This window comes from Podarcis cretensis (genome assembly GCF_951804945.1).
Source record: "Podarcis cretensis genome assembly, chromosome: 5".
NCBI classification, from domain to species: domain Eukaryota; kingdom Metazoa; phylum Chordata; class Lepidosauria; order Squamata; family Lacertidae; genus Podarcis; species Podarcis cretensis.
This window is the reverse complement of record NC_137174.1, coordinates 78161088-78185688: the sequence shown is the minus strand read 5'-3', so window position 1 is coordinate 78185688 and position 24601 is coordinate 78161088. Positions and strand designations below refer to the sequence as shown.

At 44.5% G+C, this 24601-nt stretch overlaps 1 protein-coding gene and 1 long non-coding RNA gene across 5 annotated transcripts in view; both read left to right on the top strand.

Annotated features, from left to right (window-relative positions):
- Positions 1–24601, top strand: part of ERICH6 (glutamate rich 6) — a 32748-nt gene that overhangs the window by 3821 nt on the left and 4326 nt on the right. The window contains exons 1-15 of one of the 4 annotated variants that reach the window (XM_079977922.1): positions 528–673; positions 3624–3678; positions 6243–6331; positions 8403–8457; positions 9202–9323; positions 10524–10593; positions 11285–11391; positions 11779–11811; positions 14517–14575; positions 14794–14910; positions 19543–19641; positions 19730–19887; positions 20445–20539; positions 21700–21863; positions 23056–23141. In XM_079977922.1, coding sequence (XP_079834048.1) covers positions 613–673; positions 3624–3678; positions 6243–6331; positions 8403–8457; positions 9202–9323; positions 10524–10593; positions 11285–11391; positions 11779–11811; positions 14517–14575; positions 14794–14910; positions 19543–19641; positions 19730–19887; positions 20445–20539; positions 21700–21863; positions 23056–23141 — 1370 coding nt within the window. In that variant the 5' untranslated portion in view covers positions 528–612. Of the gene's footprint in view, positions 1–527; positions 674–3623; positions 3679–6242; positions 6332–8402; positions 8458–8920; positions 9097–9201; positions 9324–10520; positions 10594–11284; positions 11392–11778; positions 11812–14516; positions 14576–14793; positions 14911–19542; positions 19642–19729; positions 19888–20444; positions 20540–21699; positions 21864–23055; positions 23142–24601 lie in introns of those variants that run through there. The other 3 variants (XM_079977921.1, XM_079977924.1, XM_079977923.1) reach the window with 3 other exon arrangements.
- LOC307217307 lies at positions 23148–24350 on the top strand. The gene is made up of 2 exons (XR_013839551.1): positions 23148–23835; positions 24015–24350. It is a non-coding gene; the product is annotated as an uncharacterized lncRNA (long non-coding RNA).

Here is a 24601-nt window from a genome sequence, read left to right as displayed (position 1 = left end):
AGTGCCAGAGTGCACAGAAATGCCGTTTACCTTCCTACTGCAGCGGTACCTATTTATCTACTTGCACTGGTGTGCTTTCAAACTGCTAGGTTGGCAGGAACTGGGACCGAGCAACAAGAACTCACCCCCTTGCACAGATATGAACCACCGACCTTCCGATCAGCAAGCCCAAGAGGCTCAGTGGTTTAGTCTTACCTATCTCTTAGGGTTGTTGTGATGATCAGATGGGGAAGGGGAAAACCATGCGCTCCTTGCAGGAAAAGTGAGGTGCAAATGTAATAATAATAAAGCCAAATAGTGGGTTTTTTGTGTCTGAAAAGTGTTTGTCCCAAGACTTGGAAATGAAACAGATGCGGGTGTAGAGAACGGCGAGCTAAACACAAACACAACTTGAATGCGGCTGCAAAGAGAGGGGGGATATTCTGCACAGATGTGAGAATGAGACGCAGATCCCGCCCCCTTTGATGTCCCGCCGGAGTCCCCCTGGCAACTGGAACGCAAAACACTGCGCGTCACAGAGGGCGAAGAACGCCTCTTCTCCCTGGAGCCTTAAAGGGGCCGCGGCCCCGGCGCCGTTGCGGTTGCAAAGGAAGCGATTGGGTTGCACTTTGCATGATGGACGGGGCTTCTGGGAAGTCGGAGAAGGATGGCGAGGAAGCCCGAGAAGATCCAGGTGCTTGCTCGAGAGAGGCAGTGCTCTGGAGCGTAGATGCCATTGGAGGGGCCAAAAAATAAAAAGGATGGGGCGGGGGAGCGGGTTGGATGATAGAAAGATCGATGCCCCCAACCCGCAGAGGCTTGAGCTAAAGAGGGGAGGTGGTGTGGAGCAGAGGAGACGTCCGTGGAGTCCGGGGTGCAGGACCTGGACCACGCTGAAGTAGCAGCTCTCAAACGCACCTCTTTTCAAAAGATGCAAATTTGGGCATCTCTCTTGGGCCGGTAGGCAGCGGAACTACTTGCCACTAGTTCTGCCACGTTTTAAAGCGACGGTTGTGTCTCCCAGCAAGGCAGCGCCCCAACCTCGTGCTGCCTTCTTGTGCCTCAATCCTAACAGGTGGGAAAGGTTGGCACAGTGCCCCTTTTTTCATCTGGATCAATGGCAAAAGTGCCAACTTTAACACTGTATTGGAGGGGGGCAGGTAAGCCCCGTCTTGAATCACATGATGCGGTGCACAGGCACAACTGGAATAGTGATGCGCATCTATTGAGGGGGGGGGCGGCCCCAAATAGGGGGGTGGTAAAGACCCCTTGGCCCCTTGGAGTTGGCTGCTATGATCAAAGGAGCTTCTGCAAAGATGGAGCTGAGACAAATTTCATGAGTGAAGCACAGACACAAACAAAAAACACCATAAGCTTGTACATTGGTTATATTTATAGACCTCTCCCATCAAATAGACTCAAGGCAGTTTGCATCAGTGTCCTTTAAGTTCCTTATGTTACTTTCCTTATGCAGTATTCCAGTACCCACAGAGGCATAGGGTTGTAGTCAGTTAACTTTTTCTCAGAGCAGGACCATTGAAATTAATGGCCATAGCTGATTTGGCCCATTCATTTGAGAGCCAGTGTGGTGTAGTGGTTAAGAGCAGTAGACACGTAATCTGGGGAACCGAGTTCGCATCTCCGCTCCTCCACATGCAGCTGCTGGGTGACCTTGGGCTAGTCACACTTCTTTGAAGTCTCTCAGCCCCACACACCTCACAGAGTGTTTGTTGTGGGGGAGGAAGGGAAAGGAGAATGTTAGCCGCTTTGAGACTTCTGAAGGGGAGTGAAAGGCGGGATATCAAATCCAAACTCTTCTTCTTCTTCTTGGGTGTGCTCTGAGTAAAAGTTTTGAATGCAACCCATAATATGGTTTAGGGAACCAGGTGGCATCAAGTGTAAGTATATACGGAAGGAGAGAATGTGAAATGAAACTCACTGAGTCAGTTCCTCACCATGTCAGAACCCTTCCTCAAGTCTGCCACATGGAACACGGATGAGCTTTTCCAGCAGGAAGAAAAAGTCTCTGCCTTGTAGCTTTTAAAACAATACAGTTGTTTCTTGCACTGTTTTTAAAACTGCTTTTAGCTGTTTTTATGGCGTGTTTGTAAATTAAATAAATAATAATTATATAATAGGAGGGGAAGAAGAGTTAGTAGCATATTATCTTTGTATTTAAAAAAAAATATCGAAATGTTGTTTACTTTAAGTCATTTTAAAATAGGGAGCGGTAAGGGCAGTAGGAACACTGGAAACTGCCTTATACAGTCATAAAGGTAAAGGTAAAGGTACCCCTGCCCGTACGGGCCAGTCTTGACAGACTCTGGGGTTGTGCGCCCATCTCACTCAAGAGGCCAGGGGCCAGCGCTGTCCGGAGACACTTCCGGGTCACGTGGCCAGCGTGACATCGCTGCTCTGGCGAGCCAGAGTCGCACACGGAAACGCCGTTTACCTTCCCGCTGGTAAGCGGTCCCTATTTATCTACTTGCACCTGGAGGTGCTTTCGAACTGCTAGGTTGGCAGGCGCTGGGACCGAGCAGCGGGAGCGCACCCCGCCGCAGGGATTCGAACTGCTGACCTTTCGATCGGCAAGCCCTAGGCGCTGAGGCTTTAACCCACAGCGCCACCTGCGTCCCTATACAGTCATACCTTGGGTTAAATATGCTTCAGGTTGAGCATTTTCAGGTTACGCTCTGCGGTGACCTATAAGTAACAGAACGCGTTACTTCCAGGTTTCGCCACTCGCACATGCGCAGACACTCAAAATGATGTCACGCGCATGCGCGGAAGTGGCGAATTGAGACACGTGCATGCGCAGACGCGGGTTGCGTTTGCTTCAGGATGCGAACGGGGCTCCAGAACGGATCCCGTTCACAACCAGAGGTACCACTGTACTGAGTCTGACCATTGGTTCATTTTGCTCAGGGTTGCCTGACTTGCTGCCAGTCATTATGTTGATTGACAGCAATCCTGCAGGATTTCAGACAGGTGTTTTTCCCAGTTGGACCTGGAGATGCCAGAGGTTGAACCTGGAACCTTCTGTGGGCAAAGCAGATGCTGTATCACTATGCTACAGCCGTTCCCATATGTGCCGGCAGGTTGTTATAATTTATAAAAAGAAACAACTACCACTACTAAACCTTATTGAAAAATTGGTAGAGTGGTTAAGACAGTGCCTCTACCTTCCCAACGAACCTACAGCAGCTGTTGTGGAGGCCTGCAGAAATGAGATAGATCTAATATTTATAGCTTCTATGCATTATTAAAATATTGTTCCCACTAATGTTGTTTTCATTTACTATGGAAATGTTCAATAAAAGAAAATACTTCCAGATTCAACCAGACTGTCATGATTAAAGCTGCAGTCCTTAAACCTAAACACCCTTGCATGGAAGTAAGTGGTGCTTATTTCTGAGTAGATATGTATTTGATTGCACTCTAAATCCAATCGAAAATGATAACTGATCCTTTGCAGATTTATTTGTAATTAATTACTACTGAATTCAATTGGAGTGGTAAGCCATGACCTGGAATGGGGTCCATTTTCTGCAAAACGGTTGACCTTAAACATCCACGTACTGGAAACTGTCATTAGGATTATACTGCATACCAACAATTCACCTATATATGTTTATGTTAAACAGACAGCAAAGACATTGGAAGAGAACAGCTGCCCCCAGAAGCTGCTCAGTCAGGGAGGTGAGTAAGTTAAAAGATTGATACGAACGCATGGAAAACGGGACTGTCGACAGAAAATTTGCTGAAGCAGCTAAAAACGAAGCGTGGCAACACTCTGGTTATCACAAAATTCTAGAGTGGGGGAAAAAAGAACAGTTATCCATGCTAGAATTGAGTGACTGTGGCCTTCAGCCTAATTTTAGTGCCCCTCTGCAAGCAATCAGTTTAGACTATCTCTCGTGAGAATGAACTGTCCCTCTCCCAACACCCCATAGGGTGAGGGTGGGGAGAAAGATGGTGTGGCTCCACCTACTGTCAATAGGCAGCCTCTGACAAATTGTCCCCCAAAGCAACACAGTCCTCAGCTGAAAAAAAGGTGGCCGATCCCAGACCTATAGCACGCCTCCGTTGTCAAAAATTCCAGAGCAGTAGTCTCTTGGAGCGAAAATACTGAAGAGCCTTGTGGAACCTGAAAGACTTAGCAAACTTATCATGGCTCCTTCCCATACCCACATAGAATCATAGAATCATAGAGTTGGAAGAGACCACAAGGGCCATCGAGTCCAACCCCCTGCCAAGCAGGAAACATGTGGAAGGGAACATAACACTTCATTCATCTGATGAAGTAGACTGAAAGCTTATGGCATATCCTGCTTATGGCATCTTCCCAGAGTTGTCTAGCTATATGAATGTAAAGATCTCCAATAAGGCAGTTATGTATTGGGGAGCTAAACATTTCAGGCAGCGATGCAAGAGTCTCGCTTATTTTTGAGCCATTTTCTCTCTTCTCTCCTGAATTCTGGAACATGGGAAGTGGCACTTTGCTAAATTACAAATTGCATAGTGGTATTGCCTTTTGTCAAGCAAATTGTTTGGTAATAGCTAAGGGCCTGTCCTTTGTGGGAGATGTACAGAGAGCCTTGCTGGAATGCTTAGAATGTGACGGCCATGCATTTGAAAAGGTGACACACAGGCACACACAATTTGGGGTGGAGCTGATAGAAGGGTGTGTGTGTTTTTGTGTGTGTGTGTGTGTGTGTGTGTGTGTTAACAATAGAGTTGGTTTGAGTAAGTCAGAGGACCTGATGCTGGTTAGACAGGGGTCAGCAAACTTTTTCAGCAAGGGGCCGGTCCACTATCCCTCAGACCTTGTGGGGGGCGGGACTATAGTTTGGGGGGTGGGGAATGAACAAATTCCTATGCCCCACGAATAAACCAGAGAAGCATTATAAATAAAAGCACACATTCTACTCATGTAAAAACATGCTGATTCCTGGACCGTCTGCGGACCAGATTTAGAAGGCAATTGTGCCGGATCCGGAACCCGGGCCTTAGTTTGCCTACCCATGGTTTAGCTTGTGTGCTGGTCCTTCTACGACTAACTGCAGATTGCTTCAGCCTGCTTTCTGCTGCAGAGAAGCCCATTATTTGAAAAAGGTTGTAAGTCTTCAGCAATCTTTCCTCCATAAGGAAGGCAACCCTTGTTAAGTGCTGCCTGTGGAATTTCACACTGACAAAATGTAATGGCAGGATGGACTCATGTAGCCGTGATGCATTGTGGGATTACATTATCCTCAGGCTGTCTGCCTGAAACTTTCATAACTTGTCTGTTGTCACAGACAGAGGTTGAGGCTTTCCATCACATGCTTCTCTGTATTTCTTGACAGAGTTTTATAAATAAACAATAGTGATGCATTTCAAGTAGCGCCCTGGAAGGGAAACCTGCAGACAGGAAGCTACAGGCACCATGCAAAGTTGATTTGTTGTATGAATTCACAGGGCATTCAGCCTTAATAATATTGCTGTAGGTATTTTCCCTTCCAGAAATGCTTTTGATGGTATCAGAGGTTGAGCAAACAATATCAGATCCTGAATGGAGGATAATTATGTATTGTTAATTTAAATAATGGCTTTATTGTATTTGATACAAAGTATTTAACTGTCAGGGGTCCTTTACCTTTATTGCATCCATAGTTGTGCTGTATGCTTTTCGAAACATTTATAAATACAAAATTAAATACAGTGGTACCTTGGTTCTCGAACGTAATCTGTTCCGGAAGTCCATTTGATTTCCAAAACGTTCAAAAACCAAGGCATGGTTTCCAATTGGCTCAGGTGCCCCAGAAACAATAGCCGACAGCTGCATCAGACGTTTGGCTTCTGAAAAAGGTTCGAAAACCGGAACACTTCTGGGTTTTTGGCGTTTGGGAGCCGATTTGTTCGTCAACTGAGCCGTTCAAGAACCAAGATTCTACTGTAGCACATGAAGAGGTCAACCTTGATTCCCTAAAAGGTTTGCTGCCATTTAACTTTTAAGTCCATTATTAAGTACTCAGAAGCCTGGACTACAGCTCCCATTATCCTTGGCCATTGGTCACGCTGGCTGGGGCTGGGGAGAGTTGGAGTCCAACTTGAAGCCCGGAGGGCCACTGAAGAGCCTGTGAAGGTTGTTACTTTTCTTTTGGTATAAAAAGTATATTAAATGACTCTCAATTTCAAATAAAATTACTTTACTGTGTGCATCGGTCCTTAGCGTTGCAGAGGCAATCTTCATGAGCTAAATGTGTCATTTATTTTTAACATAGGGCATCTGAAATTGTTGTGACAGTTTCAGCATTTTACAACAGTGAGATGGAGCCAGAGGAGACCGTAGAGAGGAGAGAGATAGGCACAGGTATTGTATTGTTGCTGCTGTGGAGTGGTTTAAGAAAGCATAACATCTGGAGTAGGCAGAGGGAAGGAAGTCACTACATTGCAGCTCACAAACTTGCTGCAGGGTTGCCATCAAACGCCAAAACATACACACCAGCCAGTTACTGTTCGCTTGCTTTCCTAGTGCTATTGCTCATCCAACTAGAGCTGTCTTCAGGTGTTTTCCAAAGCATGCAGGGGTTAAAAGAGGGCAAGGGGTGCACACGCAAGACCCACCTTTGTTGTTCTCACAGCCTGGCATTCCCTTGCATGTTGAGTGAGAAGGTCTAACCGCATTCCCCTGAAAGGGACTAGACACCACCTGAAGATTGGGAATCCAAGACTGGGAACCTTCTCAATGTGAACCCACCTGGACCCTTAAATCTTCTAAGGCCCTTCTCCAGGTCCCTCCTCTGAGGAAGGCTCAGAGGGCGGTGGCAAGGGCAAGGGCCTTTTCAGTTATGGCTTTCCATCGGTGGAATGCTCTCCTCAGTGAGGACCACCTAACGCCGTTTTTGACATCTTTCCAGTGCCAGATAAAGACTTTATCTTCCCTCCTTGCCCAGCTTTTGATGGACCAAGATGATGTTTTGTTACTAGTGTGCTGCCAAAGCTTCCTGTGGTTGTTATGGGACTTGTTTTGTTTTTAATTTGTTTTCTTTGTTTTCATGTTTGTAGTTGTATCTTGAGTCTCTTCAGGACATTAATGTGACCAGTGGCTTAATCATCATCAACATCATCCCTGATTATGCAGTTCCAAATCACATGGTGGCTTCTAACTACATTCAGCTGAATGCAGTTAGACGTCTCCTTAACACCTGTGTGCCAAACAAGTAACAATTGAGTGAATAAGTGATATGCCTAGCGTACAATGGCCACTGATGCCATTGGGTTTTAGGGTGTCACTACCAGTGCAGGTATCTGTGGGCACCATGCTGCAAGAGGTACCACACCAATGCTTTAGACTGGAGCATGAGACGCAGAGTGGGGGTGCCAAATTTTAGCGTCGGGCGCCACTGAAATTTGATACCCCAAAGTCTACCAAGGTTCCCATCACTGGCGGAGGAAGAGGAGTGTGGGGGCAGTGCAATCCCGGTGGGGTGCTATGGCAGCTGCCCTCCTGCCCGCGCTGGGCGCCACGCCACTGCAGGCAGCATGCCACGCCCCCCAGGATGCATGCCATGGCCCTGGGACACACGCCAGCCCTGCTCCCACCTGCTCTCCGCCCCCTGGTGCTGGAGCATGAAGCTCTGCCACGGGTTCCCATCAACCCCAACCAGCACGGCTGGTGATCAGGACAATGCAATTTGTAGTCCAACAACACCTACAGTCCAGCATCACCTGAAGGGCCACAGCATCCCTGCTTTGCTGGTTGGGCAGGTATGAGACAGATGCAGAAGGAAGCTCTCAGACAGTTCCAGGCTGGCAGCGATTCCGGATCAGCCTCTTCAAATCCAGATCAACTCTTTGCATACCAGAAGCAGCCTCTCAGATCAGGAAAAACTGGTTTTAGCCTTGGAGGTGGATATAAGCCCAGATGCTTGGAACAAGGGATTTATTGCCTCAGCTGGTTGCCCAGTAGGGTCTGTTCTGCACACATCATTGCCTTGACTGTACAAAGGCCTACAGAGCTTACACCTCCCCTTTCTGTCATAGAACAATACACACACAGGGAACGCTAGAAAAAGTCTCATTCATTTGGTATTGCAGCAAAAGCCCTGCCCTCTATAAATTCTCTATAAATGTGCTGTGCTATTTAGTGCATAGGAATGGTGGCTGGGCAAAATTTTTAGATCAGTGTGTAATTTTTCACACACTAGAAAACAGTTGACTTAAATTCTCATTACAGAAGAAATGTGCCCCCCTCCCCAGTAAATCCCTTGATATTATGGTACTATTTTCAGCATAAGGCAAACTGATGTATTTTTAGTGTGGATTCATTTAAAAGATGCCTATATTAAAAATAACATTTGGTTTCCCAGAAAAGCTCAGGATAGATGTTTTGTGTTTCTCTAAGTATGTAAGTGCCATCATAATGCTGTTTATATGAACAGGTCCTGAAGATCATCCAGGAAGAGATAAAAGTGGACCATCCACTTCTCCAGCTAGGTAACAACAACAACAGCAAGTCCTTGCATTAGTCAAAATGGTTATTAATGGGATGTACGTTATTACAAGCGGGTGGTGGAATGAAATTTCTGTTCACTCTTCTGACATTATTTATGAGCTTTCCCTCTAACTTACTGCATCTTGTTCAAACTGGTCCGCGATGTGTCATGGAAGGTGGACTACGGATTTCCAGACTGTAGAAGATACCACAGCTAGATTTCTGGGTCTCATGGGAAAGCCTGCTTCACCTTTTAGAAATAAAAATGTAGCATTTTTTAATTTTAATTTTTTATTTTTTTTTAGTGCTCCTTAGGTGTTTGTTTGAAAGATGTAGATATTTTGCACTTCCACCACCTTCGGGGCTCCCCCATGAATGCTCTCCTCCTTCCCCCCCGACCCCGGCTCTGTGGGCCAAGTTTCGCTCCAGTCCTGTTGACACTTGTTGTCACTGCTCGAGTTTGCTCTTAGAAGGAGCGGCATGCATCGCAACTGCATGGAAAACATGTTTATTTCTGGCAGGCTGTGCTGTGGTCAGAATCAGAATTCCTCAGGAACTGGCAGTAGTAATTACCGACGTACTATTTGTGCCGTGGATAGAAAGCTCCGGGGCTTGCCTGTGTTGTTATGGGGCTCAACGATGTAAGTGTCTGTGTTTGCGCAGATGCTGACATAAAAAGTGTGGGGCTTCCTCTAATTGCTTGCCCTTCCTCTCAAGCACTAATACATTGTTTTTCATCTGCCAAGGTCAGAGAGCCCAGAGGGAACGGCTGACAGCAGTCAAAAGCCAGGATTAGATATTGCCCCCTTTGAAAGATCAGCAGAGTTCTCCTCCCCAGAAACCACTGACCCCTTATCCTCAAGCAAAGGTACTATGTTCTAACTTCTGCATGCGCCAAGAGAGAAGGACTGTAACTCGGAGGGGGGGGGGGTTCCCAGCTCCACCTGGAGATGCTGAAATTGAACCCTGTTTGTGGAATGCTCTCCCCAGGGAGACTCTCCTGGTGCCTTCATTACATATCTTTTAAGGCCCCAGGTGAAAACGTTCTTCTTCAACCAGGCCTTTGGCTGATTAAGCAATCTATGGCCTTTTAAATGTGTCTGTTGAGGTGGGCATTTTTGTCTGGTTTTCTGCTGTTATGCTAGGTGTTTTGTGTTTTTATGTTGTAAACCGCCCTGTGATCTTCGGATGAAGGGTGGTATATAAATTTATTAAATAATAGTAGTAACCTAGGACCTTCTCTCACACTTGGCCCTTTCCAAATCAGTGCTCCAACCTTCCTTTGCACGTTAAAGTGGAACATAGGAAGCTGCCTTATACCAAGACAGGCCATTGGTCCACCTAGTTCAGAATTGTCTGCACTGATTGGCTCTCCAGTATTTCAAGCAGCAAACCTTCCGAACCTGGATTGAACCTGGGAACTTCTTTCTGCAAGCCTGCAGCAATGTTTTCCGGGGGGGGGGGGCTTTTTATGAGGGGACAGCTTAAGCGAGAGAGAGGAAATGTGGAGCCAAACACACTTACAGTTTAAGTGCTTGAACAAGAAGAGGGAAATTACAAAAAATATTATAACAATAGCGCTTTCAATCACTTCATATGCATCGTCTAGTCGTAATCATTGTAACAGCCCTGCAAGCTAAGATGATTCTTATCTCCCGTTATTGCAATTTGAGGAACTGAGGCTGAGAGACAGTGGGTTGCCTAAGGTCACCTCATGAATTCATGCACTCCTGCCAATGTGTTTGTACCACCTCGCATCTTCCAGTAAGCAACAGTGGCTTGGTGGCTCTGCCTCACCTGACAAGCGACTTCTACTTATCTCTGCATTCCTTGCCAAATCAATGTTACCCGCAAGTGTCTGCCCCACTCCCTGTCCAGCAAAGGAACTTGAGATCTGGCTCTGAGGGAGATATCTGGGGGTGTAGGTGTTTTGGGGTCATTAGAGTGGCCCCAAGACTGAGATGTCCCATTCATGAAGGACAGATTATTAATCTCAATGGTCTGTAGCTCGTACACAATGGAGATTTGGTCAACCGTATGCATACCTAGTTTGGCTTGTGCTCAGCAGGATCCAAAGGCCACCCTGCGATACTGGGAGGAATCAGAAGAGAGAGCTCTGCTGGGTACTACTTAAGGAGGTGAGCGATTGAAGTGTGTTGCTTTTCCATGTTTCCATGTTGAGTTTGATCATGTCGCTGTTGAGTAACAACAGCCAAAACCCTGAGCAGTGTGCTTTTCTTCCAGATGATCGTGAAGATGACAAGAAGAAATCACGCTTCCTCCTTTTATTCTTCAGCATTAAAATAAAGTTTGGTTTAAAGTTTAGGTATAAGAGGGTGTGAATTGCAGAGGTGCCATGAAACAAGGACTGAAGGGCAGGGCAGTCTTCTGTATTTTAAGCCAAATCGCCTTCACAATATTATGCTCAAGGCTGAAATTCCTTTTGTTGTGGTTTTGCTTTGGGGGTAGAGCTGTTTCCCTTTTTCTCTCTTTCCTTAAGGTTGCTTAAATGCATTTGCTCTCTTTGCCGGGGCTAGCATAACAACAAATGGATGGATTTTGTAGTCAGTTCAAAGATTAGGGTAATAATATGTTTGCACGGGTGGCATCATGAGTGGGAATTGTATAATGGGTCTAAACCACAGTTCCCTATATTGGCCGCTGGTCAATTCCTTCTGCCATTTTGCTTTTCCACTGCTTAGAAGCTGCAAGTGAGTGACAAAGATAACTCTTGAGCCTCAAAGACAACAAAGGAGCTTGGAGTTTGCTTTGAGACATAAATTAATTATTCAGCTTGCTTACACGTCTTATGTTGTGTCTACTGAAAAGGGAGCCGTTGGATGCAGTTGCTGTTGATCAATCCGAAAAACTTTTGGGAAGATCAGTCTCAATGCAGACAGATAAGAGCTGGCTTTATGACCGCTACAAGAAAAGGCGTAAGTAACAGGCTTCTTGTGCTGACTATCTATCTATCTCACACACGTACACAGACGCACACAAAATATCAGCGAAAAAATCTCCACTGTAATCTCCATGCATAGAATTAACCATTTAGCTACATAAGAAACCACCCCAAGCCTGATCTAATTATTTGCCCATGTAAACCTAGGTTGTCCTCTCTGACCAGCAGTGCCTCTCCAGGGTCTCAGAAAGGGGTCTTTCCCTCATCTCCTTTAAATCAGAGATGTTAGGGATTGAAACCAGAGCCTTTTGCTTGCAAAACATGTGATTATTCTGCTGCAAGGTGTTATAGGTTGGGTTGCATTTGGCAAAGGCTGTTCTATAGTTAGGCCAGATGTTATGGTTTTTTTTTTTCTTTGCAGATCCAAAGGAAGACAAGCTTCGTCCTGAGAATGGTAAATTGGTCCTCAGCACATCAATTTCTCCTTCATTTTGAGCCCTGCCTTGTTTTGTTTTGTTTTAGTCTTGTGCGACTCCACAGAGGGGATTGGGTGTGAAATCTAGGCGGTATAACCCCAGCTCAGCCGTAAACTCCAGAGAATATGGGAACCTTGCTATTCCTCAGTCTTAAATCATGGTCTGTAAAATGGGACTGTTAACAACCTGCTTTACGTTGCAAGGTGATGATCAATGATATGTGTATTGTGACACACTGAAGATGGAGGCGGACTTGTGTGCAATCCTACTGTTGCTTATTGCGAACAGGTTTTGCAGACTTTTTATTGCTTCGAAAGCTTGCAAAACTGATCTGAAGAGTGGTGACGGGCCAAAAAAGGAAAGACAGAAAAATTTACATCACAGGAAATGATGCTACTCTCATTGTCTGTCTCCAGCCTCAGGCTGGATTTATGTCAGCACTTCTTGTCCTGTTTCTTCAGCATCTCGTTGTTCCAAAATATTCTTCGGTTGCTTTTTTTTTGTGAATTTGTGGTTTTCTCTTGTGAATATCAGCACACAAATACTTGCAGCAGCTGAGGCATCTGTTTCCAAGTTTCCCATTTTAAATGGCAAGCTGTAGCCTTGACAGGTAGACAACCCAATCGATGGTTTAAACTGGCAAGCTCTTCTTCTTTTAACCTCTAGCAATGCTCCATTGCTGATTATTTGCTGGGTACAATCCAGATGCGCACATTCCCCACCCTGCCCAATTTTTCACAGTTTACTATTCCACTCTTCCTTCAGCAATGGAACCGCATGGGCAGGCACTGGCTGTTCCTTTGAGCCTCCCTCCCTCTCTCCCCTCACCACCTTGTGGCTTTTATTCTATTCTGACCACTATATTTTTAACGCTGTGAGGCTGAGTGCTCCCCCACTGCACTCCTAAGGCACAGGGGCATTCTGCCTAAAAACAAAATCAGGCTCATCTTTGGGCAGCCCACAGTAAGCAGACAAAAGCAATAACGGCATGGCAGCAGGCTGGTCTAGATAACGCATGCAAATCCATGGAAGTAACTAAGGCAAGGCTTTTTGGGGGGAGCTCAAAAAGCACCTGAATGGCCATGCAAAGAGGCCTACACCAGGCTTGATAGCACAGTATGTCTCCTTGAAACTAAGAGCCACTGAGCTCATGGGAATATCTGTTTATAACCAGTCTTAAGACAGTTCCTTGCCAGCTTGAGGCAAAATCATGTCAATTTTATTTATTCCCCCCCCCCCAATTTTTAAAAAATGATTTTCCAAATTTAAAACAAACACACAAAAAGAAAAGACATTACAATATTAGAAATAGAAACAAACATATAAACACCTAACTGTTAAAGGCCCAATTTAATTTACATTGTTAAGTGACTTCCTCAAATCTCTCCTAACTGAATTTCAATAAATCTCATTGTAACAGTTTTCCAATATCTACTTTTCAATAAAATTTACTTATTCAAATTTCTATCTTCCTTCCTTTTCATAATATTTTCAAAACAAAATAAAAAAAAAAATTTTCCCTTCCAGTAGCACCTTAAAGACCAACTAAGTTAGTACTTGGTATGAGCTTTCGTGTGCATGCACACTTCTTCAGATATGTTTATGATATGAAGAAGTGTGCATGCACACGAAAGCTCATACCAAGTACTAACTTAGTTGGTCTTTAAGGTGCTACTGGAAGGGAAAAAAAATTTTTTTATTTTGTTTTGACTATGGCAGACCAACACGGCTACCTATCTGTAACTGGAATAATATTTTCAGTCAATGTTATAGAATTCAACATATTTTAATCCTAGGCCAATTTGGTACTTACAAGTGATTCTACTTATGTGATATTTGAATATCTAGCTAAATAGTCCTTAAATTTCTTCCACACTTCTTGATGTTCCTCTTCTTTTTGATCACGGATTCTTCCAGTCAGGTCGGCCAGCTCCAAAAAGTCCAACATCTTCACCTGTCATTCTTCCACTGTTGGTATTTCTAAAATCATGCCAATTTTGGCATGATTTCGGGCAAGAATTCACCCAAAATGGAGATGCTCTTGCCCAAAATTGGTGCTGCTGGCAGAGGCAGTGGTGCAAGCGGGACACCCATGGGCCTGAAGCAGCATCTTCCCCTTGCCTAACGACTGGACTGGCTTTGCTTGCCAGTGTACATTCACCAACATGTGGAACTGGAGGACCAGTCTTTCTAAGGGCACTTCAAGAGAGATGGTTTGGGTGTTGATGGTCTAGTGACATCATGTACAAACACAATGGAACATGTGCAATGTCTCTGGGAAAGGGGTATTCCCCCCACTCCAGAACATCTTGAGCTGCACAGCTGGCCCTGCCATCAGCCCATGTCCACTGGGCATATGGATGGGCACAAGCTGCGGCACCCTGCTCTTGGTGTACTGGGAAGGATTTGCACATGCCAGGAGTAGCCAGCATGGTGTCCTCCAGATGCTTTGAACTGCAACTCACATCATCCCTCACCATTGGCCACACTGGCTGGGTATGATGGGAGCTGTAGTCTGAAACATGTTCAAGGTATCACAAGTGGGTGCCACAATTGGCTGTTGCTGGCCTGTTGCTACTTCAGCATCCCGTCCTAAATAAGCGATGTGGGTATGTCCTTTGATTCAGACCTTAAAAGCAAGAACGGACCAATTTCCTAACCCATTCTCCTTGTGTATGTTTAGATATCTACGCCGTCTGGTACGAGGACCTCAGCTGCTTAGACATTTTGTGCGACACAGAGGTATTGGTCACTCGTGGCCTCTGCACATTTTGGTCAAAGCATCCTCCCAACTCAACGTCCCCACCGCCATCCCTTTCCCTTTCAGCCAAATCAAGGCTGATGCCATTCATCTTTGGGTGATCCTATGGGAACATTCTGGGCAGCGGGGTTTGAGATTTGAAATGGAATTAATCTCTTGCATTGTACATTGTATTGTGTTTTTTTCTTTTTCTTTTAAGTTTCAAGAAGACTTCTTAAAGCTGTTTCAGGAATCTCTACGCACCCTTTCCAGTGTTGGTCCACCAACTATACTAGCCTATAGGCCAGAATCATCGAGAGAAGACATTCATTTTGAGGTGGTGTCTCTATCCATTCTGTGGTTTGTGCATGTAGGATAACCAGGGAGATGTGTGCGTAAAATAACACACAGGGAAATGTGTGATGCATTGCACACTTTTGTGCAAACCTACAGTGTAGTGCTTTTGAAGTGTCACCACTTAAGAATGCATGTGTTTGTGTGACTGAATGTCCCATTTCCTCTAAACACACACACACACACTTCTCTCTGATGTACTAACTTTCTGTAGGTAAAGGTAAAGGGACACCTGACCATTAGGTCCAGTCATGACTGACTCTGAGGTTGCGTGCTCATCTCGCTTTATTGGCCGAGGGAGCCGGCGTACAGCTTCCGAGGTCATGTGGCGAGCATGACTAAGCCGCTTCTGGCGAACCAGAGCAGTGCATGGAAATGCCGTTTACCTTCCCACTGGAGCGGTACCTATTTATCGATTTGCACTCTGACATGCTTTCGAACTGCTAGGTTGGCAGGAGCTGGGACCGAGCAACGGGAGCTCACCCTGTCGCTGGGATTCGAACTGCCAACCTTCTGATCAGCAAGTCCTAGGCTCTGTGGTTTAACCCACAGCGCCACCTGCGTCCCTTTCTGTATGCATATTTTCTATATACTTTCTGTATGCATACTTCTGTATACTTCTGTATACTTTCTGTATGCATATTTCAATATGTGACCCCAAACCCCTGCCACCAGCACCTGCATCTCAGAAGGGGCTATACCACATACTTTTAAAAACATACTGATTTGCTTAGGTAAGTAGCCTAAGAAGAACGCCGCATAAAGACAAAATAAAATGGTAAGGAGCATTCAGAAGTGGAAGAGTTGAAACTATTTGGTGTCTAGAGGCAGGTGTACTCCAGAAACATATGTGGGGAAGCCTCATCCTGTGTCTAGATTGCCGTTTGTCACGCTTTCCAGGAAACAGATGGCTCTAAGATCCTTAAAGAAATTGGATCATTTACAGTTGCCTGTAATCCCTTGAGAAAGGGAAAGGGAAACAAGACTCTCCAAGTCATCCTTGATATTAATCAAGATTAACAAGTCTGGATTTGGGAGAGGAGACCAGGAAAGGAACAACATGTCATATAGTTCAGTGGTCTTGGTGTGTTACTGTTTGACACCACCTGTTCCAGTAAAAAATGAGAGCTGCAGGCAAGTTGAAGAGGTGTATGGGTCTTTTTTTAGAAATTCTGCAAGGAGTTGAGGAAGCAAGCTCAGTTGAACTGATAGCGGAGATTAGATTATTGGATTGGGAAAAGGCACCCATTCTTTAAACCTTACGTTACTTTCCCTCTCTCCATTCAGCATTTTGCTAGCCAAATTTTACATTAGTCATTTTTTAATTTATTTTTAAAAGAGCATCCACATGAATTGCCTGAACACTGTAGTAAATTCTGATGAAAATCCATTACAGAAACATCACCATTTCCAATTTAAAGGGTGTGGGATGGGTAGGGAGAATAATAGTATTATTGCAAAAGCCAAAATCTACCAGGGTTGAATGACCTCCTTGCATCACCTCTTCTAAGGTGATCAATTGAGAATTCATTTAAGAAAAGCAATATTCTGAAATCCAAGGGTTTGAGATTTTCCCCAGGAGCGGGAAAATTATAATCATTTAGTGTTTTCATTACTTACTTTGTTGGAGAGATGAATTAGTCATAATTATCTATAAGAAAGAAGCAGCTATGTTATTTCTGTATGCGGAATTGACTGATTCTGGCATTTTGTTTGCATAAAGTTTGTTCCACAGGTTCTTATTAAAAGGGCACAGTGCCTTATTGTCTAATGATGTACACAAGTTGCTGGTATGTACCGAATTTTGAAGTAATACTGATGGAACCTGCCAAGTTCCAGCTCTGCTTAATTTAGGCACACAGAGTTCTGCCTGACTTCAGTCAGGAGATGAATCTCACAACCTTGATATTGTATACAGGAATCTCAACTCTCTTTTTGCATTTTGCAGAGTGAGATGTTGCATGTTATGGACATTTAGGACGCAGTCCTGTGAAAGCTAAATACTTATAAATCTCACTGGTTTCCGTGAGAGTGAGCTAAGCACAGATTTCAACTCTGCCTTCAAAGTAATGGGACTTTTAGGAGTTATTAATGGTCATGCCAAGCTGCTCGCTAAAATAATATCTGCCAGCTAAATGCAAAAAATGTAGCCTCTGGGTTGTAGCCAAAATATGTATTTGCAATATTTTATTTAAATGCCTTAAAAGGAAGCGTTGTGGGAATAACAGGAAGGGGCATTCTTTTAAAGCCATCAGAGTTTGTCAGCTGTAGCCTGGGAATTTGCATGTTCAGCATTCATCTTGTTTCTGCATTTGAACTTGAGGGTGGCTGTGGTCCAAATGACTTGCTCTCCACTGTAAAAAAAAAATATGAATATACTGCAGGGCCAAGGGAAGATATTCCCACCTGCTCTGCAGTCTTTTCACAGCACCTGAATGAAACTTGCAGGCAGCAGTTTGAGAACCTCTGCATTATGGGGATAGAGATCTGAGAAAAAGCTGGGAAGTAGGGATTATTTGCTTAGCATGATAACTAGGTCATATCCTTCTTAGACAAACTTTCACCCTCCAGATTTTCTGGACTGCAACGCCCATCAACCCTATCATTTTAAATAAACTTTTTCATAATGCTTTTTTCCGCTTCAGAAACTTTTCACGATTCTGGGGACAAGCAACCAAAACAGGAGAGGACTGCAACCCAGTTCCCACCCTCGCTTAGCCCTGCAAGCCCTTTCTTCGTTCAGTTTCCTTTCCCTGCTCCTTTGTTCAGTAGATGCAGCCCTCAGTGCTGGTCACTGCGTGTTATGAGCAAATGCAATCCAGTAATTCTAATTTTCGATTTGGATTCATGGCCTCTATTTTATTAGGGATGGCATTCCCGACAACTTTAACATTGCCCCCTGCTGGTCGTTCGCTGCAGCGCTGCATTGAATTGTTTCTGCTGCTGTTTATTCTTTCCTTGGAGCTTTGGAAAGCCAAGGAGCTGCTTGTTTTCTTATGCTGTTTACAGAAGGAGGCTTAAAATAAGCCTGTTCAGATTGCTTGCTGTGGCCTTTTAGCATGCCTTTGGGGACAATTCATGCCCAGGTAATACAAAAAAACCCCTCTGCAGTCCTTAACACAGGACCCTCCCCTCCATTTTCCTCATCTACTTAGTTTTGGATGAAAGTGAATGCTGTCAGGTGACTTGGAGGGCTTCAGTTTCACTTATTTACACTCTGAGAGGTTTAAAAAATACTTAATTCTGACCGAGAGCAGAGTCTTGCACATTGTTGTTGCTGTTATTTCATTTTCAGTACATGCTTGCACCTTTAAAACGCATTTGAAGCACATCCTTTCCCTCAAAAAATTCTAGGCACTGTAGTTACCGGGAATTGGAACTCTGGGAGGGAATAAGCTACACGTATTTATTTTGCTTTAACTTTTGTGTTAAGAAGATACAGGGGAAGGATTTGTGTTTTACCAGATGCACTGCGATTTGTGCATCTGAGGCTTGACTATGACAAAATCATAGGTTTGTAATGACTAGCACCAGCATACCTCACTCGCCTCAAAGTTGGCAAAATGGCTAAAAACAGTTGCAAAAGAATCTGTTGCAAATGTAAACATTACATGTCGTGAGCTGGATCCAGAGCAGGCGCACCAACTCCTAGGAGTGCGGTGAATTCAGCCCTCTCAAAATCTGCTGGCACAGGGCTGGGCTCTGCGCTTGGCCTCCTCCTCCCGATGATGCGATGTTGCATGTGCATTGCGTGCATGATGTCACACGTGTGCGACACATGCTGGGCCCATGACATCACATGTGAACACTGTGCACCAGGAACCACCTCCCCCCCCCCCAATATTGGGTGCAAGATGGCACCTCTGATCCACAGTTACTCTCAGCAGAGTTCTGCTTGCTCTGGAGGAAGGAGATAGGATTGTTGATTGTTCCTCCCCCCCCCCCCCCGCTTGCCCCTCATGCTGCTTGGGGTGGGGACATGACCTTCAACCCTTTGGAGCAGCTTGCTAGGTAGCACAGGGGGCTGCACAGGGAAAGAGAAATTGGCTAAAACAGTTCCACCATCCCTTCTCCAGTGGGGAAGTTTTTAATGTTTGATGTTTTATAGTGTTTTTAATATTCTGTTGGGAGCCTCCCAGAGTGGCTGGGGAAACTGGGGAAAGTAAATTATTATTTTATTATTATTATTATTATTGCCTCCACAGGATCTCAGTGCCTTACATGAATGGAAAGAGCCCTTTTGTCCATGGAATGACCGTGGATCAGATGCTATAAAACAGACAACAGGATTGAAATAGCTGCAAAATAAGATTACAAGAATGGGAGCATTTCTCCATTAAGCAAATCTAAAATGGGGACATTTGGGGTGACATCCTTCCCCCCCCCCCAAAAAAAAAAACCATTGGAAAGGGCTTGGAGACATTTCAGCCGCCTTTACCATGGGCTAGAGCACTTTTCAGCTTTCTTTATTAACATAGGCTAGATCCCTTTTCAGCCTAGCTACTTTTCAGTCCTAAAAAGGATTAAAAAATTACAAGCCTAATATTGAACTTTCCCGCAAGGTGATTGTTTGTCATCACTAACATCTTCAAAATGTTCCATTTCCTCTCTGCAGTTGGAAAAACACTATGGAGAAATTTGTGAGTTCTGTGGCAGCCCACTGAGAAATTATCCGTCATTTGAAAATCTAGAACAAATAGCAGAATATGGAAACGTAAGTAATGGGGAAATCATTCTAATGGCATTGCTACAAAGTCAAGGGTGATGTGGCCGCGAGATAACTGTAGGATCTTGCCTTTCAGCTTTTCTGTTGCCAGCAGTGCAGAGATCTTCACGAGTTCATTGTCAATGAGAAAAAGCGCTATGCGAAGGAAGGAGTTCAGCTGATTGATATCACCACTAAGCAGGTCGAAGGAACTGCGGAAGAGAGGAAAAAAGCCAGAGAAAGAGCTCGCCAAAGGTATTGTCAGCCAGCTGGTGTACATGCTATTTTCAGGAACGATTTTGGTATCATTTGGGGGCAAGCCAGCATTTCTGAAGTGTTTTGCAAGAAAGAGCAGGGTAATGATTACAGTGGTACCTTGGTTCTCAAACGGCTTGGCTCCCAAACAAATTGGCTCCCGAACACCGCAAACCCGGAAGTAAGTTTGCGAACATTTTTCAGAAGCCGAATGTCCGACATGGCTTCCGCGGCTTCTGATTGAGTGCAGCCTTGAGCTGCACCTTGGTTTTTGAACGGTTTTGGGAGTCGAACGGACTCCCAGAATGGATTAAGTTCAAGAACCAAGGTACCACTGTATATTGAGTTTTGAGCTTTCCTGCTATTTCAGGAGGTCTGGCCCTGATTCATAGGCTTTAGCCAATTGTTACGCACAGACATGTGCAGCCAAACTCTCTGTTATAGAAAAAGACATCACTGAGCAAGGCCAGGGTAATCTGCAGCAGAGGAGCATCTCTTCTGTTTCAGTGGCTAAAAGATCAGCTAGTCACCTTGCCATGTACGTTTTGATTTTGCAGGTTGAAGGAGAAACAAATGGCCCAACAGGCTGTCCACTTCCCGAGAGAGAAAGCAGAGAGAGAAAAGGACGTCTCTCCAACTCATGTCTTTGACTGTGAGTTCTACTTTTTCTGCAAATTATTATGGACAGTACTCATTAGTGGGTGAAACCGTGAGAATGGCTCTTATATAGCAGAGATTGAAAACTGGCACATATTCACTCTTACACTAGAATCTTGCCCTGTTCCCAGCCAGATTATGACACTTGTAGTTCAACAACATCTGGAGGGTCAGAGTTACCCATCCCTGGATTAAATGGTCTCTTGGGTCAGATCTAGCATGTTCCTACCAATAATAATAATAATAATAATAATAATAATAATAAATAATAATAATAATAATTTATACCACGCCCATCTGGCTGGGTTTTCCCAGCCACTCTGGGAAGCTTCCAACAAAACACTAAAATACAATAACCTATTAAACATTAAATGCTTCCCTAAACAGGGCTGCCTTCAGATGTCTTCTAAAAGTTTGGTAGTTATTTTTCTCTTTGACACCTGGTGGGAGGGAGTTCCACAGGGCGGGTGCCACTACCGAGAAGGCCCTCTGCCTGGTTCCCTGTAACTTGGCTTCTCGCAGCGAGGGAACCGCCAGAAGGCCCTTGGCACTGGACCTCAGTGTCCAGGCAGAACGATGGAGGTGGAGACGCTCCTTCAGGTATACTGGACTGAGGCAGTTTAGGGCTTTAAAGGTCAGCACCAACACTATGAATTGTGCTCGGAAATGTACTGGGAGCCAGTGTAGGTCTTTCAAGACCAATGTTATATGGTCTCGGCGGCTGCTCCCAATCACCAGTCTAGCTGCCGCATTCTGAATTAGTTGTAGTTTCCGGGTCACCAACACACCTAGATAAGAGATGTGCATTGTATTTTTTTAAAAACTCTCTGTTTTATTGTTTCAGGTTAGTAAACAGGTTCATTTAAGACTCTTAATATAAACATACGTTGTAATTTTTACCTTGGCTGCTAATCCAATTTGTGTTGCTGCTGTGTTTTGCTATAATTTCTTTATTCGTTTTTAACTCCATTATAGTGGTTTTTAATTTCATATTGGGAGCCGCGCTAATAATTTGTATTGAAGAGCAAGCTATTAAAAACCCAAATGAAACAAAATAAATCTGAACTAAATTGAAATTGGTTTTTGTTCTACTTAGTTCAAGTTTATTGAATAACCTTTATTGAACAACATTCTGTGCTGCTTCATGTTCCCTAGATACTCGGCAACTCAGCACCATTTCCTACTGCCTGTCCCAGTACAGACCTTCTATAACAGGCTGGACAAAGATGCCTCTCCAGGGAATTAAATTCCGAAGTCCCACGAGCCAAGATGCTAGCTACAGCATCTCTAGCTGTGATTTCACTACTGCAGGTGGAAAGGTAAGCACCTGGATTTTCCTGCGCTGGAACCCCATTAATGGACCTGCTTCTTCTTCCAGGATAAAAACATTCATAGGACAGAGCATTCTGCATTTGACTATGGCAACAGCTGCACCACACATTTAAAGCACCATAATACCACTTTTTTTAGGGATGCGGGTGGTGCTAGGGACGCGGGTGGCACTGTGGGTTAAACCACTGAGCCTAGGACTTGCAGATCAGAAGGTCAGCGGTTCGAATCCCTGTGACGGGGTGAGCTCCCGTTGCTCGGTCCCTGCTCCTGCCAACCTAGCAGTTTGAAAGGATGTCAAAGTTCAAGTAGATAAATAGCTACCGCTCCAGCAGGAAGGTAAACGGCATTTCCGTGCACTGCTCTGGTTTGCCAGAAGCGGCTTAGTCATGCTAGCCACATGACCCGGAAGCTGTACGCCGGCTCCCTCGGCCAATAAAGTGAGATGAGCGCCGCAACCCCAGAGTCGGCCATGACCGGACCTTATGGTCAGGGGTCCCTTTATCTTTACCTTTAATACCACTTTAAAAGTCATGGCTCCCCACCCCCACATCCTGGAGACTGTCGTTTGTTAAGGATGATGAGAGTTCTTAGGAGACCTCTGTTTCCCTCCCAGACCGACAATTCCCAGAGTGATTTAACCACCAGTCCCTCTTCCTATGGAACTCTGGGATTTGTAGTGCTATCAGGGATGCTGGAGCAGCAGACTTCCTGTATTTGCAGAGGGTTGGGTTTGAAGCCACTTTCCAACTGTAGGTTTCCAGCTTTTGTATGGGCAGGGATTGGTTTTGGAATGGACTTTAGCTGCTGGCAGAATGCAGGCTTGAATGTTTGCCTATGTAACATCCAACCTGGTTGCCGCGGAGGACAGGCCTGTGACCGCTTGACTGAGATCTTGCACTCTGGTGCCTCCATTCCCAGAACTGTCAACTATTAACCGTCACTTGGCTACAGGATCGCAGAGCTGGGAGGCAGCAGGTGTGACTAGAAACTCATCAACTCGTAGAAGGAGAAAACTGGGAAGGGACAATTCAGTCAGGCAGCGTAGCTTTTTGTTACCTAATCCCACCACCCTTTTTGCATAGTGACCTTTTTCTTCTTCTTCTTGCCTTTTGTATACCAATTATCCTGAAAACAAAATATCGTTTTAAAGTACGTGTCTTGTTTTCCTTTTGTGTGCAGTTGCTGAAAAACCAGTTCTTCCAGCAATACTACAAAAATGGTGTGAAGTTTCTTACCATGTTTCCAGATGGTAGTGCACAAATATTGTATCCTTTTTGTGGTTTTGGTTTTTTTGACTTGTGGCGATATCTGAGGCACATCTTTACAGTATTGAGGGTATAATTCAGCCAAAGCTAAACATATTTTAAGACCCATCAATTTCATTGGGAAAATGTTAAGAACTGAACTCAAATTCAACTATGCGTGTAACTTTACCTCACCTTTCAATCACCCTGTCATGGTCACAGTCAATATTGTGGTAAAGAGGATGGTTTTTTCCTATTTCTATCTATGCTTATACGTGAGGAGCAGATTCCCGTCCTCCTTAGTAATATTGCGAATGTTGGACTAAGGAATTAGTGCTTTACAAAGCTATAAGGAAGTGATCTTTGTGCCTGCAAATGTCAGGGGTGCTATACGGCTTTGTTTCCCATCAGTGCATGTCCCATAACTTCCCCCTGAAATCCTGTAACTTTTTATACCACAACTGTTACGGGGTGCTTTTGTCCCGCTTTGCTTGGGCTGTAGTGTGAGAGTAACGCCCCCGCTGATGGCAGTAATGCAATACCGTTGGAGAAATATTACAGAACTAATAAAACAGAATATGTGGATGTTCCAGTATAAATCCACCGCTATTACTGTATCAGTGACGCATTACAGAATGCACCTGCAGAAAATCACTGGTCTAGAGGGGTCCCAAGTGTTCACATGCTGGGACTTGGAAAAGAGCAGCTATTACAGGTTATTAGTAAGCTATTAACTATGCAATCCTAAAGCCACCAAGGGCAGTGGTTCTCAAAGGGTGTGGTGCACCCCTGGCACTGGTGTGGCAGGAAGATTCAAGGACAATCAAAGAAACATTTAAATATTTCAGTGCAGTGCAGTATACTATAGTATCAAAATAATGTTTTTATTTCCAGAATATGGATAGATATTCAAGAGCACTGCTTATTCTTCTACAGTTCTCCAGAATCTATTGTCAACAAGGATTTTCAACTAATATGAAAGATCGGAAAAGAGAGAGACTTCGTGTTGATGAGATGAGAGTTTGTCTGCCTGTCTGAGATTAGGCCTAAGAAGCAAGCTCATACTTCTCACTGAGTTTGTATACCTACTTAATGTAAAAGGCTTGCTTATAATTATATTTGGGGAACGACCCATGTTTTTATGTAGCTGCATCCTTTTATACTTTCTGGACGCCCCATGATCATATTATAAAGAAGTTGTGTTCTGTGTTATAAATCAGGCACCACAAAGAGTCGGGTTTTTTGTTGTTATGCAATGTATTTCTTATCAGTTAGAAAGGAGCGAGCAAATTTTTATTCTGAAAGTGTTGCCCAGAGAAAAAAGTTGGAGAACTCTGCACTAGGAGTAAGCCACACCGAATTCAGTGGAATATAACTTCTCAGTAGGTGTGCATAGTGTTGCACTGCAAAGGCTTTAAAGGCTATTAATGGCTCATAACTGAGTCTGGGGGGAAATGGCTGACCATGCTACTAGATAAAGG